Source organism: Hypanus sabinus, chromosome 6, assembly GCF_030144855.1.
Source record: "Hypanus sabinus isolate sHypSab1 chromosome 6, sHypSab1.hap1, whole genome shotgun sequence".
In the NCBI taxonomy this organism is placed as follows: domain Eukaryota; kingdom Metazoa; phylum Chordata; class Chondrichthyes; order Myliobatiformes; family Dasyatidae; genus Hypanus; species Hypanus sabinus.
In genome coordinates this window covers 2861677-2877118 of record NC_082711.1, presented here as the reverse complement: position 1 = coordinate 2877118, position 15442 = coordinate 2861677, and the positions used below count along the sequence as shown (strand labels likewise).

General features: G+C 44.8%; 1 protein-coding gene across 6 annotated transcripts in view; it reads left to right on the top strand.

Annotated features, from left to right (window-relative positions):
• Positions 1 to 4542: 4542 nt before the first annotated feature.
• Positions 4543 to 15442, top strand: part of LOC132395239 (IQ motif and ankyrin repeat domain-containing protein 1-like) — a 180641-nt gene continuing 169741 nt past the window's right edge. For 5 of the 6 annotated variants that reach the window (XM_059971553.1, XM_059971551.1, XM_059971552.1 and 2 more), the window contains exons 1-3: positions 4543 to 4713; positions 5919 to 6027; positions 6735 to 6854. In XM_059971553.1, coding sequence (XP_059827536.1) covers positions 5958 to 6027; positions 6735 to 6854 — 190 coding nt within the window. In that variant the 5' untranslated portion in view covers positions 4543 to 4713; positions 5919 to 5957. Of the gene's footprint in view, positions 4718 to 5918; positions 6028 to 6734; positions 6855 to 15442 lie in introns of all 6 variants that reach the window. The other variant, XM_059971549.1, reaches the window with a different exon arrangement.

The following is a 15442-nucleotide window of genomic DNA, read 5'->3' as shown; positions in this document are numbered from 1 at the left end:
AGAGACCGCATTAGGGATCTGGAGCTGCGGCTCAATGACCTACAGCTTATTAGGGAGATAGAGAGTTGCTACAGGGAGTTGGTCACCCTGAGGCTGCAGGAGTTAGACAAGTCGGTGATCCTCAGGGAAGGGAAGGGAAGAGCTCAGATAGTACAGAACACCCCTGTGGCCATCCCCTTCAGTAATCATTATCTCATTTTTGAGGGGGATGACCTGGCAGAGGATGACCACGGCAATACTGAGTTATATACAGGCCTCCAAACAGTAGTAAGGATGTGATCTACAAATTACCACAGGAAATAGAAATGCATGCCAATAGGGTAATATTACAATAGCCATGGAGGATTTCAATATGCAGGTAGATTGGAATAGTCAGGTTGGGGATGGATCTTAAGAGTGTGAGTTTGTTGAATGGCTATGAGATGGCTTTTTAGAGCAGCTCATGGTTGAGTCTACTGGAGGATCAGCTATTCTGGATTGGGTGATGTGCAATGAACCAGAATTGATTAGAGAGCTAAAGGTGAAAAAGCACCTCAATATACACAAAATGCGGGAGGAACTCAGCAGGCCAGGCAGTATCTACAGAAAAAAAGTACAGAAAACATTTTGGGTCGAAACCCTTTGCAGGACTGGAGAAGAAAAAAGCTGAGGAGTAAATTTAAAACACGGGGGGAGGGAAGAGAGAACCACCAGGTGATAGGTAAAGTAAAGAGCTGGGAAGTTGATTGGTGAAAGAGACAGGCCATGAAAAAAAGAAAGAGGGCAAAGGAGCATCAGAGGGAGATGATGGGCAGGCAAAGAGATGAGGTGAGAATGGGAAAAGGGGATGGAAAATGGAGAAGGTGGAGGGGGCATTACTGGAAATTTGAGGAATCAACGTTCATGCCATCAGGTTGGAGGCTACCCAAATTGAATATAAGGTGTTGTTCCTCCAACCTAAAGGCTGATTTATACTTGTGCATATGGGCTACGCCGTAGCCCTGATTTTCACTTCTGCGTCGCTCTACGCCGTAGCGAGCATGCGATGGTGTGCGACAAAACGCTAGTTGGCGGTGGGGTTTCTATGCCACTGTGTTGAGTTTCTTCATGAGAGACATGGACGAGGAAATGCATTTCAAACATTTTCGCACGTCGGTAGGTAGGCTTCACGATTTGGTTCATCTATTTCGCATCAGTGTACAAACATGGCGGAGAAGAAGCAACTGGAAATGCATAGGAGGAAATGTGATGCTACCAAGCAGACCAATCACAGCTGTTGCTGTCTGCATCACCATGACGCGCGAGTTAATTTTTTGGGGAGGTGCATGTCACTCTACGGTGTAGGGTACGTGGTACCTATGGTATAGATGTGATGCACAAGTATAAATCAGCCTTAACTGCGGCCTCATCATGACAGTGGAGGAGGCCATCAATGGACATACTGGAATGGGAATGGGAAGTGGAATTAAAACGGGTGGCCAATGGGAGTTCCTGCTTGATGGAACGTAGATGCTCGGCGAAGCAGTCTCCCAATCTACAGCGTATCTCACTGATGTACAGGAGCACCGAACAGAGTAAATGACCCAACAGGTTCACAGGTAAAGTGTCGCCTCACCTGGAAGGACTGTTTGGGGCCCTGGATGGTAGTGAGGGAGAAGGTGTAGGGCCAAGCGTAGCACTTGTTCCACTTGCAAGGATCAGTGCTTGGAGGGAGAATAATGGGGAGGGACAAATGGACAAGAGAGTTGCAGAGGGAGTGATCCCTGTGGAAAGCTAGGGGGGTGGAGGGAAAGATGTGCTTGGTGGTGGGATCCCATTGGAGGTGGCATAAAGTTTTGGAGAATTATGTGCTGGACCCGGAGGCCGGTGGGGTGGTAGGTGAGGACAAGAGGACCCTATCCCTGGTAGGGTGGCAGGAGGATGGGGTAAGCGCAGATGTGCATGAAATGGAAGAGATGCAGCTGAGGGCAGTGTTGATGGTGGAGGAAGGGAAGTCCCTTCTTTTGGAAAAGGAGGACATCTCAGATTGGACATGACGTCACAGGGAAAAGGCTGGGGAATGGGCTTGTGGGGGGAAAATATGATCAGCCATGATTGAATGGTGAAGCAGATTCAATGGGCCAAATGGCCTAATTCTGTCCCTATGTCTATGGTAAAAGAACCCTTAGGAGCAAGTGATCATAATTTGATAAAATTCACCCTGAAAATTGAGAAGGAGAAAATAAAGTCAGATTTATCAGTATTACAGTGGAGTAAAGGGAATGTCTTGTGTTACAAATTTGTTGGAATTCTTTCAAGAAATAACAAGCAGGATAGAATCTGTTGATGTTGTGTACTTGGATTTTCAGAAGGCCTTTGACAAGGAGCAATACATGAGGCTACTTAACAAGCTACGAGCCTATGGTATTACAGGAAAGCTTCTAGCATGGATAAAGCAATGGCTGATTGGCTGGAGGCAGAGAATGGGAATTAAGGGAGTCTTTTCTGAATGGCTTCCTGTCACTAGTAGTGTTTGACAAGGGTCTGTGTTGGGACTAATCCTCTTTACATCATATATCAATGATTTGGATAATGGAATTGATGGGCTTGTTGAAAAGTTTGCAGACAATATTAAGAGGTGAAGGGGCAGGTTGCTTTGAGGAAGTAGAAAGGCTTGCAGGACTTTAACAGATTAGGAGAAAGGGCTAAGGAATGGTAGAAGGAATACAGTGTCGGGAAATGTGTCATGCTCTTTGATAGAAGAAAAAATAGCGGGAAAGTACAAAAACCTGAGGTGCAAAGGTTGAGTCAGTTGAGAGGAAGGAAAATGCAATGTTAGACCACAATATCATAAGACATAGAAACAGAATTAGGCCATTCAGCCCATCAACTCCACTCTGCCATTCCATCACGGCTGATTCCAGATCCCATTCAACCCCATACACCTGCCCTTTCACCACAGGATATCCAGTGATCCTTAACCAATCAGGAATCTATCAACTTCCACTTTAAATATACCCACAGAGTTGGCCTCCACTGCAGTCTGTGACAGAGTATTCAAGATTCACCATTCTTTTGCAAAAAAAATGTGAGCATTCTTTTCAAGAGAACTACAATATAAAATCAAGGATGCAATGTTGAGACTTTATAAAGCACTGGTATATTGGAGTTCGAGTATTGAGAGCAGTTTTACAGGAATGTGCTGAAAGTGGAAGATTTCAAAGGAGTTTCAGGAAAATAATTCCAGAATTGAACAGCTTGTCATATGAAGAGTGTTTGATGGCTCTGGGCCATCTGGGGGGGGGGGGGGGGAGGTGGTGGGAAAGATTCTTGCTGCAATTCAGAAGAATGAGAAGTGACCTGACTGAAGCCTATTGAATGGTGAAAGATGTGAAAAGGATATTTCCTATAGTGGGAGATTCTAAGACCAGAGGACACAGTCACAAAATCGAAGGGTGTCCTTTTGTAACTGACGTTAGGAGGAATTTGTTTAGCCAGAGTGGTGAATTTGTGAAATTCTTTGCCACAGGCAGCTGTGGAAGAAGCCAAGTCATTATGTATATTTAAGGCAGAAGTTGATAGATTCTTGATTGGTCAGGGCATGAAGGGATTCAGGAAGAAGACAGAAGATTGGGGCTGAGGGGAACGTTGTATCAGTCATGAAATGGCAGGGCAGACTCGATGGGTCAAATGGCCTAGTTCTGCACCAATACCTTTTCGTCTTATGACTCTCTGTGAAGATCGAGGCTGGGTGGGTATGTGAGCGATGGCTTCCATGTCCTTCCCCTCATCATCCTCTCAACCTACTCCTCATCCCTCCCCTTAACTCTCCTCATCTCATCATCCTCCTCCACTTTCCACACCTCCTCCTCTCCTCTCCCATAAACCTTCCTCTTATACACCTCCTCCCCATTCCGATCTTCCTCACCTCCACCTCCCATCCACTCTGCTCACTGTCCCGTCTTCTTCCCTTTCCTTTCCCTCCCTTTTATTCCCTTCTCTCACCACTCCCCACCCTCCCCCTTTCTCCCCTCTCCTATTCCCTATCTCCCCCTCCCCTACCTCTCCATCCTACTTCCATAATCCCTTCCCACTCCCCTTCCATAATACCCTCCACTTGCTCCTGCCCCTACCTCTCCCTCCTTCGGCCTCCCCCTCCCAATTCCATAAAACCTCCTCTTCATGAAACCCCTCCCCAGATTTCCCTCTTCTTCACCATCCTCCCACAACCCACTCCCTCCCTTCCCTAGCCACCACTACCCAGACCTCCCCTCCACGTCCCCTCACTCCCTTTCCCTCCCTCTTGTCCCCTCAATACAATTCCCTCCCCACCTTGGGCCCTCATTCACCCCCCATCCCTCCCACATCCTCTCTCCCCCTCCCCCTTCGCCCCATCCTTACCTTCCTCATGCTCTCCCTCCTCTTCTCCCGCTCCCCTCTCCCCTTCTTCTTCCCCTACCCTCCGCCCTCTTCCTACCCCTCCTCTTCTCTCCAGCTTCCTCGCGACCCTGCCAACGTCCCCTCCCTCAACCCCCAAATCCCCTATCCACCCTCTCTCCTCCCCCTCCCCGTCCACAAGGCGCACCACCTACACTCCCCACCCTGTGCACAGGCGGGAGAGAGGGAGCGATTGCTGACCTGTACTCGCTCAATAGCCGGCGCACTGAACCGGAAGTATCGGTTCTGCCGGCTTCAATGGGACGGGACTTCCGTTGTATCCGTTGCCTGGAGACGGAAGGTGAACAGCGAGGCTGGGTGGGTATGTGAGCGATGGCTTCCGTGTCCCTTTCCTCCAACTCCTCTCAACCTATCCCTCACCCCTCCCATTAACCCTCCTCTTTGCACTCCTCCTCTCTTCTCCCTCCCATCAAAATTCCTCTTATAAACCATCCTCCTTGCAATCACTCTCACCTCCGCCTCCCATCCACTCCGCTCAGCCTCCCCTCAAACCTCTCCTCTCTCTTCCCAATCACGTCCATCTCCCTTTGCTTTCACCCCTCCCCTCTCTCCCCTTTACCCGTATCCCTGTCCCTCCCTTTTACCCTTATCCCTGTTACTGCCCTATCACCCCTATTCCCTCTCACCCCTTCCGACTCTCCACACTCCCCCTTACACCTCTTCGCCTCCCCTTCCCGCCTGTCTTTAACCCTCCGTACTGCCCCCCTCCCTCTAACACCCTCCCCTCACACCCTCCAACCTCTACACGCACCCCACATCACACGCCCCACCTCCCCACACCCCCTACCCCAACCCTCCCCTCCCACACCCCACTCCATATCCCCACTCTCCCCACCTCACGCCCCTCCAACACACCTAATATTCCCCCAACACCCCACACCACACTCCCCCACCCCCACATTCCACCCACCCCCCACCCCCACACTCCAACCCCCACACCCCACCCACATCTACCTTCCACACACTCAGCACAACCCACCCCCACCCCGCACCCCATACTCTCCCTCCGCACACTCTCCCCACCCCACACACACTTCACACCCCCACTCCCCCCACACACTCCGCTGACACTTCACCCATACCCCCACCCTCCCTCACACACACCACCCCATACACACTCCACTGCTTGCACCACCTACTCACCCACACACTCCTTTTCCTTCACCCGCATCCCTTCCTCTGCTCCCATCCCTCTCCTCTCCTCCCTTCTCCACCTCCCTGTCCTCTCCCCTTTGCCCTCCTCTCCTTTCACCTAACATTCCCATCCCACTGCTCCCGTCTTTCAATCCCCTTCCCCTCTTTCCACCCCACCCCTCCGGGATTACCACTAGCCATGGATGGAATTCCTTTTGGCAGGGGAGTGTTTAGTAATCTCTTCTGGAGAATGTCTATGACCCAGCATCCTATTTTCTCACCCTTGTGAATACCCCTCTGCATAGAGCTGACCTTTATCATCGGGCACTGTCTGCCCCTCTGCCTAATGAGATACCTTTTTCTTTCAGTGATGCTCCTCGTCTGGATTCCTACATATTTCTAATATCATGTCCAGCCGTAAATCTAAATCAGGAGCTGGAAAAGCAACAAAGAAATCCATTCAGCCAGCAAGGAGAGGTATCCACATTATTTCATGTGTCTCCAGGAAAGATCTCAATAAAATTGAAAGAACAGAGAAAATTTATCAGGATGTTGCCAGGACTTGAGTTATAGGGAAAGGTTGAATAGGTGAGGACTTTACTCCCTGAAGCACTGGAGAATGAGAGGAGAGTTGATGGAGACATACAAAATTATGAGGGGTTAAAATAAGGTAAATGCATGCAGGGTTTTTCCACGGAGGGGGTGTGACTACGAGAGGTCATATGCTAAGGGTGAAAGGTATTAGAGTCAGGTTTATTATCTCTGTAAAATGTTGTGAAATTGGTTGTTTTGAGGCAGCAGGACTGTGCAAGACATAAAATATAGTATAAATTAAAATAAGAATATATATAAAATTAAATAAGTAGTTCAAAAGGGGAGGGGAGAATAGTGAGGTAGTGCACATGGGTTAATTCTCCATTCAGAAATCTGATGGGGAAGCTGAGGCTGATCTTCTTCACTCAGAAGGTGGCAAGAGTGTGGAATGAGCTACCCACAGAGTGGTGGATGTGGGTCTGATTTCAATATTGAAGAGAAATTTGTTTTATGTCCATGAAGGTAATGGGCTTTGACTGTGTTTAGGACGTGTCTGGATAGGCACTTGAGTTGCTTGAATGTAGAGGGCATTGGACATGGAAGTGGTGTTAATCCGTCTCTGAACTGATCTTCTGATTCTTTTTCCTCAGATTTGGGAGCTCACCCTCCCACCAAAAATCCAAGCACGTCTGGCCGCAACAAGTCCAAAAATGACAAGGGAATGCTTGCTCCTGATGTGGCCCATGTTAAAGGCGAAGGCACTATAGAAGGTAGAGTGCTGATTATTGCAGATTCTGAGTGACAGGTTGCAATAATAATTGGCTGATTATTGTACCAATTACCAATGCTGAGGTTATCCCTGTGGACAGGGATGATCCCAAGGATAAGGGCTTTGTGTTAAGTTCTGGTCGCCTCATAATAGGAAGGATGTGGAAGCTTTAGAGTGGATGCAGAGGAGATTGATCAGGATGCTGCCTGGATTACAGAGCAGGTCTTATGAATAGGGTGAATGAGGTAGGGCTTCTCTTCCTGAAATGAAAGAAGTTGACAGGTGTCTTAATAGCAGGGAGTAAGATGATGAGAGCTATAGATCGAGCAGACATCGAGAGACATTTTCTCAGGGCAGAAATAGATAATACAAAAAGTTAGAATTCTATGGTAATTGGAGGAATCTATTGGGGGGGTTATCAGAGTTAAGTATTTTTACACGATGTGCGGTTGGTGCTGGGACTGCATTGCTAGGGTAGTGGTAGAGGCGGATACATTAGGTTCATTGAAGATACTCAGATAGGCACATCGGTGATAGAAAATGGAGGGCTATGTAGGAGGGAAGGGCTAGATTGATCTCCAAGCAGGTCCTGTACTGCACTGTAGTATTCTGTCTTCAATGTGATAGAAGGGAAAACCAAAGACAGAATGCTGAATACGATGTTATGGTTACAGAGAAAGGGAATGAGTAAGTGGGGAAACAACAGGAGTCATTGCTGGGAAATTGTGAGACATCAGTGCAATAGGAATGGAAGATGGGTTAAAGCCTTCTATGGATGGCTGTACCTTCTGTTCCAACCAGAGCTTCAGACCATCTTGTCTCAGAGGGCTATCTCTGCAGTATGCTGTGATGTCTTTGAATGCCTCAGCTCTCCAATGCTCATTCATCATCACGGTCAGTTTTCTAGCCTGTGGCAGCTCTGTGCTTGTCCTCAGGTTGTCGGCAAGGTTCACCCAAGGCCCTTTGCCTTCAGATGCATATTCATTACTGCAATCAGTACATTTTGTCTACAGCCTGAACCCATGTTGCTCATGCTCTGCTGCAACCTGTGTCTTTGCCAGTCAGAAAGAATCTACTCAGCCTCATCCCACTTTCCAACTCATTGTCTGTGCCCCTCAAATGCAAGTGCTGGTTAACTGTGGCAGGGACATCTTCCTCACTCACATTTTCATCCAGACTTCCTAATTTCTGGAAACACTAGGTGAGAACATTTCCCTCATCTCCCCTTTAATCCTATCACCAATTCCTTTAAGATTAAACATCAGATTAATTTCATTGGTTTGGTTGCAATTTTTTAAATTGTTCCTCTCTGCACCTTTTGGCGCATCAAGTAGCAATCTTTGCTGTTTCCTTAGCATTTTTTTTTTGAGGTCGAGTTGCTGCTCGACACTCAACCAGCATGGATGGAAAGTGTGCAAGGAGCAGGCTGGATTCAAACCTGGACCACTTGCTTCAAAGCCTGGTCCAGGTGCCACAACACTGCTGGTTGAGTGTACATTGTAAAATACAGTGAAATGCGGTGTTTGCATTAATGACCAACACAGACCACAAATGTTGCCATGTGTTTGGTGCCATCATAGTAAGCCCACAATTTATTAACCTGTACGTCTTTGGAATGTGGGAGGAAGCCAGAGTAAATGGGGAAAACCCACAGTCATGGGAAGAACACGCAAACTCCTTACAGACAGTGGTGGCAATTGAACCACTGGTACTGTAAAGCATTACACTGGCTTCTGTACTATTGTGCCACCCTTGTCTCCGCCTCTGGTCTTAGAGCCCTCTGAAAAGGGAATAGGCCCTTCCAATTAGCATCATGTAATCCCTCATATTTTCAGATTGTTTAATGTCATTTCCAGTACACAAGTGTAAAAGAGAGTGAAATAATTGTTATTCCAGATCTAATGCAGCACAAAAAAAACAAACACACTAAGATAAAGGAAAGATGAAAATAAAGGTGAAAGAGTACAGAGAAAATTTACAAGGATGTTGCTCGGACTGGAGGACCTTAGTTATAAGGAAAGATTGAATAGGTTAGGACTTTATTCCCTAGAACGAAGGTGATTGAGGGGAGATTTGATGGAGGCATACAAAATTATGAGTGGTATAGATAGGGTGAGAGCAATTAGGCTTTTTCCACTGAGGTTCGGTGAGACTACAACTAGAGGTTGTGGGTTAAGAGTGAAATGTGAAAAGTTTAAGGGGAAATTTCTTCACAGCATGAGTGTGTGGAACGAGTGATGCATGTGAGGTTGATTTCAACATTTAAGAAAAATTTGGATAGGTACATGGATGGTTGGGTTCTCAAGGGTGATGGTCCCGACCGGCAGGTTGATGGGATAGGCAGCTTGAATGGCTCAGCACAGACTAGATTTCTGTGCTGTACTTTTCTGTGATTCTATAAAGAATGCAATAATTAAAGCAATAAATATAAATACATAAGGTAGCTTATGTACATTGTATGTTCATAAAGTGATACTGGGCACAGAAATGCCTGTATATTGTTACATACCCCGTAACTGGGTTAACAGACCAGCAGAAATGGAATGATACATTGGAGTCTGGTGGTACTGAAACTAAAGGTGTTTATTAGTAAACTAAACTATACAGTATTTAAAATGCCAATATACATATAAAACAGGTTAGTAATAATAAAAACAGAAGTGTAGAAATAATAATCAACAGTAAAAAAACAAGCTCTATCAAAGTCTAGGGGTAAATGAATTGTCATAAGAGAATATAGAGTTAGTTCAGTTCATGCTGAGTTAGTTGTTGTGTTACAATGTTGGGGGGAGAGAGAGAGAGTGAACGAGATGTGAGCAGCTGGAGCAGGCAAACCTTCCATTGTACTGATGTGGTCATTCGGTTATGACCCCTCTGTTCTTGGCTAGACCGTTCTTCCATGGTGGGCTCGTCACTCTGGTGTGAGTGGACCCACACACAAGCCCCCACCGGCCCTGCCGTCACACTGTGAGCTTTGTGACTGATCTCCTGATTCGATCCTCCAAACCCCCACCTTCCTGTGGGTTCACAACACTCAGTGTCCACTGGTGTGTCTGAGGGTGTCTCCCCAGATCCATCTTTTATCCCCATTGACGGGGTATCAGCTATCCATCAACTCACTATGTCCATGTCCATCAAACTGGTCCACTCCCTGTTGTCTCAGCGAGAATGTTAACGAGCAAAGAAGCGTCCTTGTAGTAAAAGGTAAATAATGAGTGAAGAACTCATAATACATAGATCAGTCATCTCTCTCTCTCTTATCTGTAGCACGTGCCTTTACCTCTGTTCATCTCTCTCTCTCATTAGCAGCATAGTTCCTGGGGGGGGGGGGGGGGAAGGGTAGCTCTGGACCCCATTTCCATCTGGTTTGTTCAGCACACATAACAATATAAAGTGACTTACAGGAAATGGGAAAGTAGTGGTGGTAATTTTACACCTGAGCTAATTTTCCTCTCTGCCCTCTCCATTCTAGAGTAACAACCTCAGCCTATCCAATCTTTCCCCTGACAATATACTCACAAATCTCAATGCAACCTCTCATTATCATCATTAATGTGGTGACCAGAGCTGTGTGCAATTTCAAACCAGTGAACCAGTGTTGAATGCTGTTCTGCCATAATCTCCATGCTCTTGTGTTCTATTTCTCAATGAATCGAGGAATGATTCCTGTGTGAGAGTATGCAAGTGTCCTTGATAGAAGGACTTTCAGAGGGAACTCTAAAGACACAATCCAAGCATGCTTCTTACAGCACAGGATTAAATCTCCCAAGTCCAATGTTTCTGTGTTATTTAACTGCATGACTATTATGCAGTAATGTTTTCGGTGACAGCTTATCAAACGGCTTTATAAGAACATAAGAAATAGGAGCAGGAGTAGGCCATCTGGCCAATCAAGCCTGGTCCGCCATTCAGTAAGATCATGGCTGATCTGGCCACAGACTCATCTTCACCTACCTGCCTTTTCCCCATAACCCTTAACTTCCCAACTATGTGAAAGATCTATCTGAACTTGTCTTAAATATACCTACTGAGGTAGCCTCCACTGTTTCATTGGGAAGAGAATTCCACAGATTCACCAGTGTCTGGGAAAATCAGTTCCTCCTCATCTCCGTCCTAAAATTACTCCCTCAATTCTCATCTCGCCTACCTGTGGAAACAACTTTCTTGCCTCTATCATATCTATCCCTTTCATAATTCTATATATTCCAATAAGATCTCTCATTCTGAATCCTAGTGAGTACAGTCCCAGGTGACTGAATTTTTCTTCATAGTCTAACACCCTCATCTCTGGAATCAACCTCCTCTACACACCTCCAAAGCCAGTATCCTGCAAACCAAACTTTTGTGATTCATGCACAAACACTCCCAAGTCCCTCTGCACAGCAGCGTGGTCCATCTTTTTTTTACCATTTAAATAATAACCTGCTCTTTCATTTTTCCTTCCAAAGTGATGACCTTGCATTTACCAACATTCTATTCCATTTGCCAGAACCTTGCCCACTCACTTACCCTATCTATATCTCACTGCAGACTCTTCGTATCTTCTGCACAATTTGCTTTTCTACTCAATTTAATTTACATGAAAATGAGGTAATGAAACTGTAAGTGTGATTCACATGTATTGTAATTGATATATGATACACATCCTCCTGTATTCTGTATTCTTTTTTGTAAGAAATCAATAAAAATATTGAAAAAGAAAAGAGTTTAGTATTATCAGCAAACTTAGATACACTGCACTTGGTCCCAACTTCCAGATCACTAATGTGCATCATGAACAGTTGTGGGCCCAGCATCGACCCTTGTGGCACACCGCTCACCACTGATTGCCAACCAGAGTAACACCCATGTATCCCAACTGTGTTTTCTATTAGCTAACCAATCCTCTATATGTGTTAATACAACACCCCCAACCTGATGTATGCCTGTCTTATAGATAAGTCTTTTATGTGGCACCTTTTTGATTGCCTTCTGGAAATTCAAGTATATAACGTCTTTATCTGTTCCCCTCTATCCACTGTGTTCATTATACCCTCAAAGAACTCCAGTAAGTTTGTCAGACAGGACCTGCCTTTGCTGAGTCCATGCTGCTTCTGCCTGATGGATCCATTTCTTTCCAGATGCCTCACAATTTCGTCTTTAATGATAGCTTCAACCATTTTCCCAACTACAGATGTTAAACTAACTGGCCTATAGTTACTTGCCTTTTGCCTATATTTTTTTTGATCAGTGGTGTGATATTCACTAACTTCCAAAACACCTGGACCTGCCCAAATTCTCTATTATAATTTCTGACATTTTTTTCAGTACCCTGGGATGCATTCTGTCAGGACCAGGGGACTTCTCTATCTTCAGGCCCACAAGTTTGTTCAGCACTACCTCTTTAGTGATAGCTATTGTATTGCGGTCCTCACCTCGCACTGCACCCATAACATCTCTCTTTGGCATGTTAGATGTGTCCTCCACTGTGGAGACTGATGCAAAATAGTCACTCAAAGCCTCTTCCATTTCCTCAAAGAAACTCTGACTGTATTTCTGCCTAAAATTACATTATCACATTCAAAGAGACCTGAGAATATGGGGAATAAAGGGATACTGACCATATGCATGCAGATAGATTTGGATTAAACCAGGGGTTCCCAACCATTTTTATGCCATAGACCCCTGCCATTGACCCAGATTTCTGTGAATCTCAGGTTGGGAACCACTGGTTTAGACCATAACAAATATAAGCGCAGAAGTAGGCCATTCAATCCTACAAGTTTTCTACCATTCTATCATGGTTGATTTACTATCCCATTCTCCACTTAACACCCTGATTAATCAAGAACCTATCAATGTCCAGTTATCAAGAGTAAATTCTACAGTAAACTGAGCTAGGGCTTTTCTGTTTGGAATGAAGGAGGATGAGAGGTGACTTTTACATTTGCACAGTTTGTTGTCTTTTGCACATTGTTTGTCCTCTCTATTGTGTGTGGTCCTTGAAGGATTCTGTTGAGTTTCTTTCTGCTTAATATGAATGTCTGCATTCAGTCCATTTGCCAAGGTTTTGCTCACTTACTGAATCTATCTGTATCGTGTCCATTGAGCATAAAGCACAGTACAACATGGCAGTGGGGTCTTCATTCACAAAGCTGAGCTGAACTAATGAAGCTAATAATACCTAATCACTTCTGCTTGCGCAGAGTTGATTCTCTCAATATTCATCTGAGAGGCTCTTAATTTCCTTATTTAGATCACAGGAGCATTAGACGTAGCTGCAGAATTAGGCCATTTGGCCCATCAAGTCTGCTTCACCATTCAATCATGGCTGATTTATTACCCTCCTCAATCCCATTCTCCTGCCTTCTCCATGTAAACTTTGATGCCGTTACTAATCAAGAACATACCAACCTCCTCTTTAAATATACTCAATCAAAAAGCCTATCCACACATCTTTGAACTTTATCCCTCTCATCTAGAATATGTGCCCTTGAATATTAAGGCATTTTAACCATTGGAGAAAGATACTGGCTGTCTATTGTGTCACATACTTCTACTAAATCCTATTGGATCTCCTTTCAGCCTGACGCTTCAGAGGACAATTAAAATCTATGCAACCTCTCCTTTTAGCTCATGCCCTCTAATCCAGGCAGAATCCAGGTAACCCTCTTCTGCAACCTCTCTGTGCCTCTACATCCTTTCTAGTATTTGTTCCAGGGTCCGTATCCTCACCACAATGTGCCCTTCTGTTTATTCTGGGGTCATCAGTTAACTTAGTTTCTTTTTATTAGACCATAAGACCATAGGATATAGGAGCAGAATTAATCTCCTGCCTTTTTCATGCCCTGACCAATCAAGAATCTATCAACCTCTGCCTTAAATATACATAAATACTTGACCTCCACAGCTGCCTGTGGCAAAGAATTCCACAGATTCATCACTTTCTGGCTAAAGAAATTCCTTATCATCTCTGTTCTTAAAAGGACATTCCTCTATTCTGAGGCTGTGCCCTCTGGTCTTAGACTCTCCCACCATAAGAAACATCCTCTCCACATCCACTTTATCAAGGCCTTTAACATTGATATGTTTCCACCTCCTTCTCCAAGTTATTACCATAAATTGTAAATATCTGAAGGCCAGGAATTGATCCTCGGGTACTTCAGCCTGAATGTAGAATTTAAAACAGTACAGCACAAGAACAGGCTCTTCCATCCACAATGCCTGTGCTGGCTGCAATGCTGAACTAAATTAAAACACTTATCTGTACATGATCGATATTCCTCCATTCCTTGCTTATTCATCTATCAGCCTCTTACACATCACTATCTGTTTCCAGCACTTCGCTGGCAGCTCATTCCAGGCTCCACCACTCTGTGTAAAAGCAAAATTGCTCTGCCTATCTGCCTGAAACTTCCCCCGTCACCTTAAATGCATGGCTTTTTGACTTTCTACCCTGGGAGAAAGATTCTAATTGTCTTTTAAATTCACTTAAAGTTCAAAGTAAATTTATTAAAAAGTGCATATCCTATTTGTCACCACAGACACTGAGGTTCATTTTCTTACAGTTTGATGCAAATCACAATAGAACCATTGGAAAACCACACATAAAAGAAAGATGGACAGACAACCAATGTGCTAAAGACAAACTGTGCAAATACAAAAAAGCAAACAATAGTTAGAACATGAGTTGTTTCACTCTCGCAAAGAATTTTCTCCTGTCTTATTAACCTCTCAGTCTCTCACTTTCACCTGTTGTAAAATTCCCAGCCATCTGATCCACCACAAGCCTTGCCACTCTATGCCCTGGTATTTGATTCAATATTTTCTTTCATCTTTATTTGTTAATCATAAATGGTTCATCTTTTGCCTGGGATCCTCCTCTCTGCTGATCCTTGATATAGATAGGCATTATCATTCCATCCTGACTTTACAGTACCTCTGATGCAGCTGAGTGTCTTTGATTTGGTTGCTAGTGATGCTGCCTTTGTCTACCAGAGCCTCCTGCCTCAGTGTCCAAAGGATTTCTTTTTAAATCGGCTCTATTCTCCACTCCATTCTTTGTTAAATGTTGTCTTAATGCTGAAGGCACCTACTCTCAGCTCAGCTTTCTGTATTTACCCATGGGTGGTTCATGGCTGTGCTGATGTTTGGAGTGTTGATGTTTACAACAAGATATGGAGTGGAGTGCTAGGTAGGCATGGTATTGGCAAGGTCAATGCAAATGGCATGAGGCTACTTAATGTTTGCTTTGAGCATAACCTTACCATAACCAACACCATCTTCCAGCAGAAGGCAAAATATAATCTGAGAATAAAATTCTCAGGGATAAAATTGGCCCCTTAGAGAATCAGAGTGGTCAGCTATGTGTGGAACCGAAGGAGATGGGAGAGATTTTGAATGATTTCTTCTCTTCGGTATTCACTAAGGAGAAGGATATTGAATTGTCTAAGGTGTGGGAAACAAGTAAGTAAGTTATGGAACCTATGACAATTAAAGAGGTGGAGGTACTGGCGCTTTTAAGAAATTTAAAAGTGGATAAATCTCCGGGTCCTGACAGCATATTCCCCAGGACCTTGAGGGAAGTTTGTGTAGAAATAGCAGGAGCTC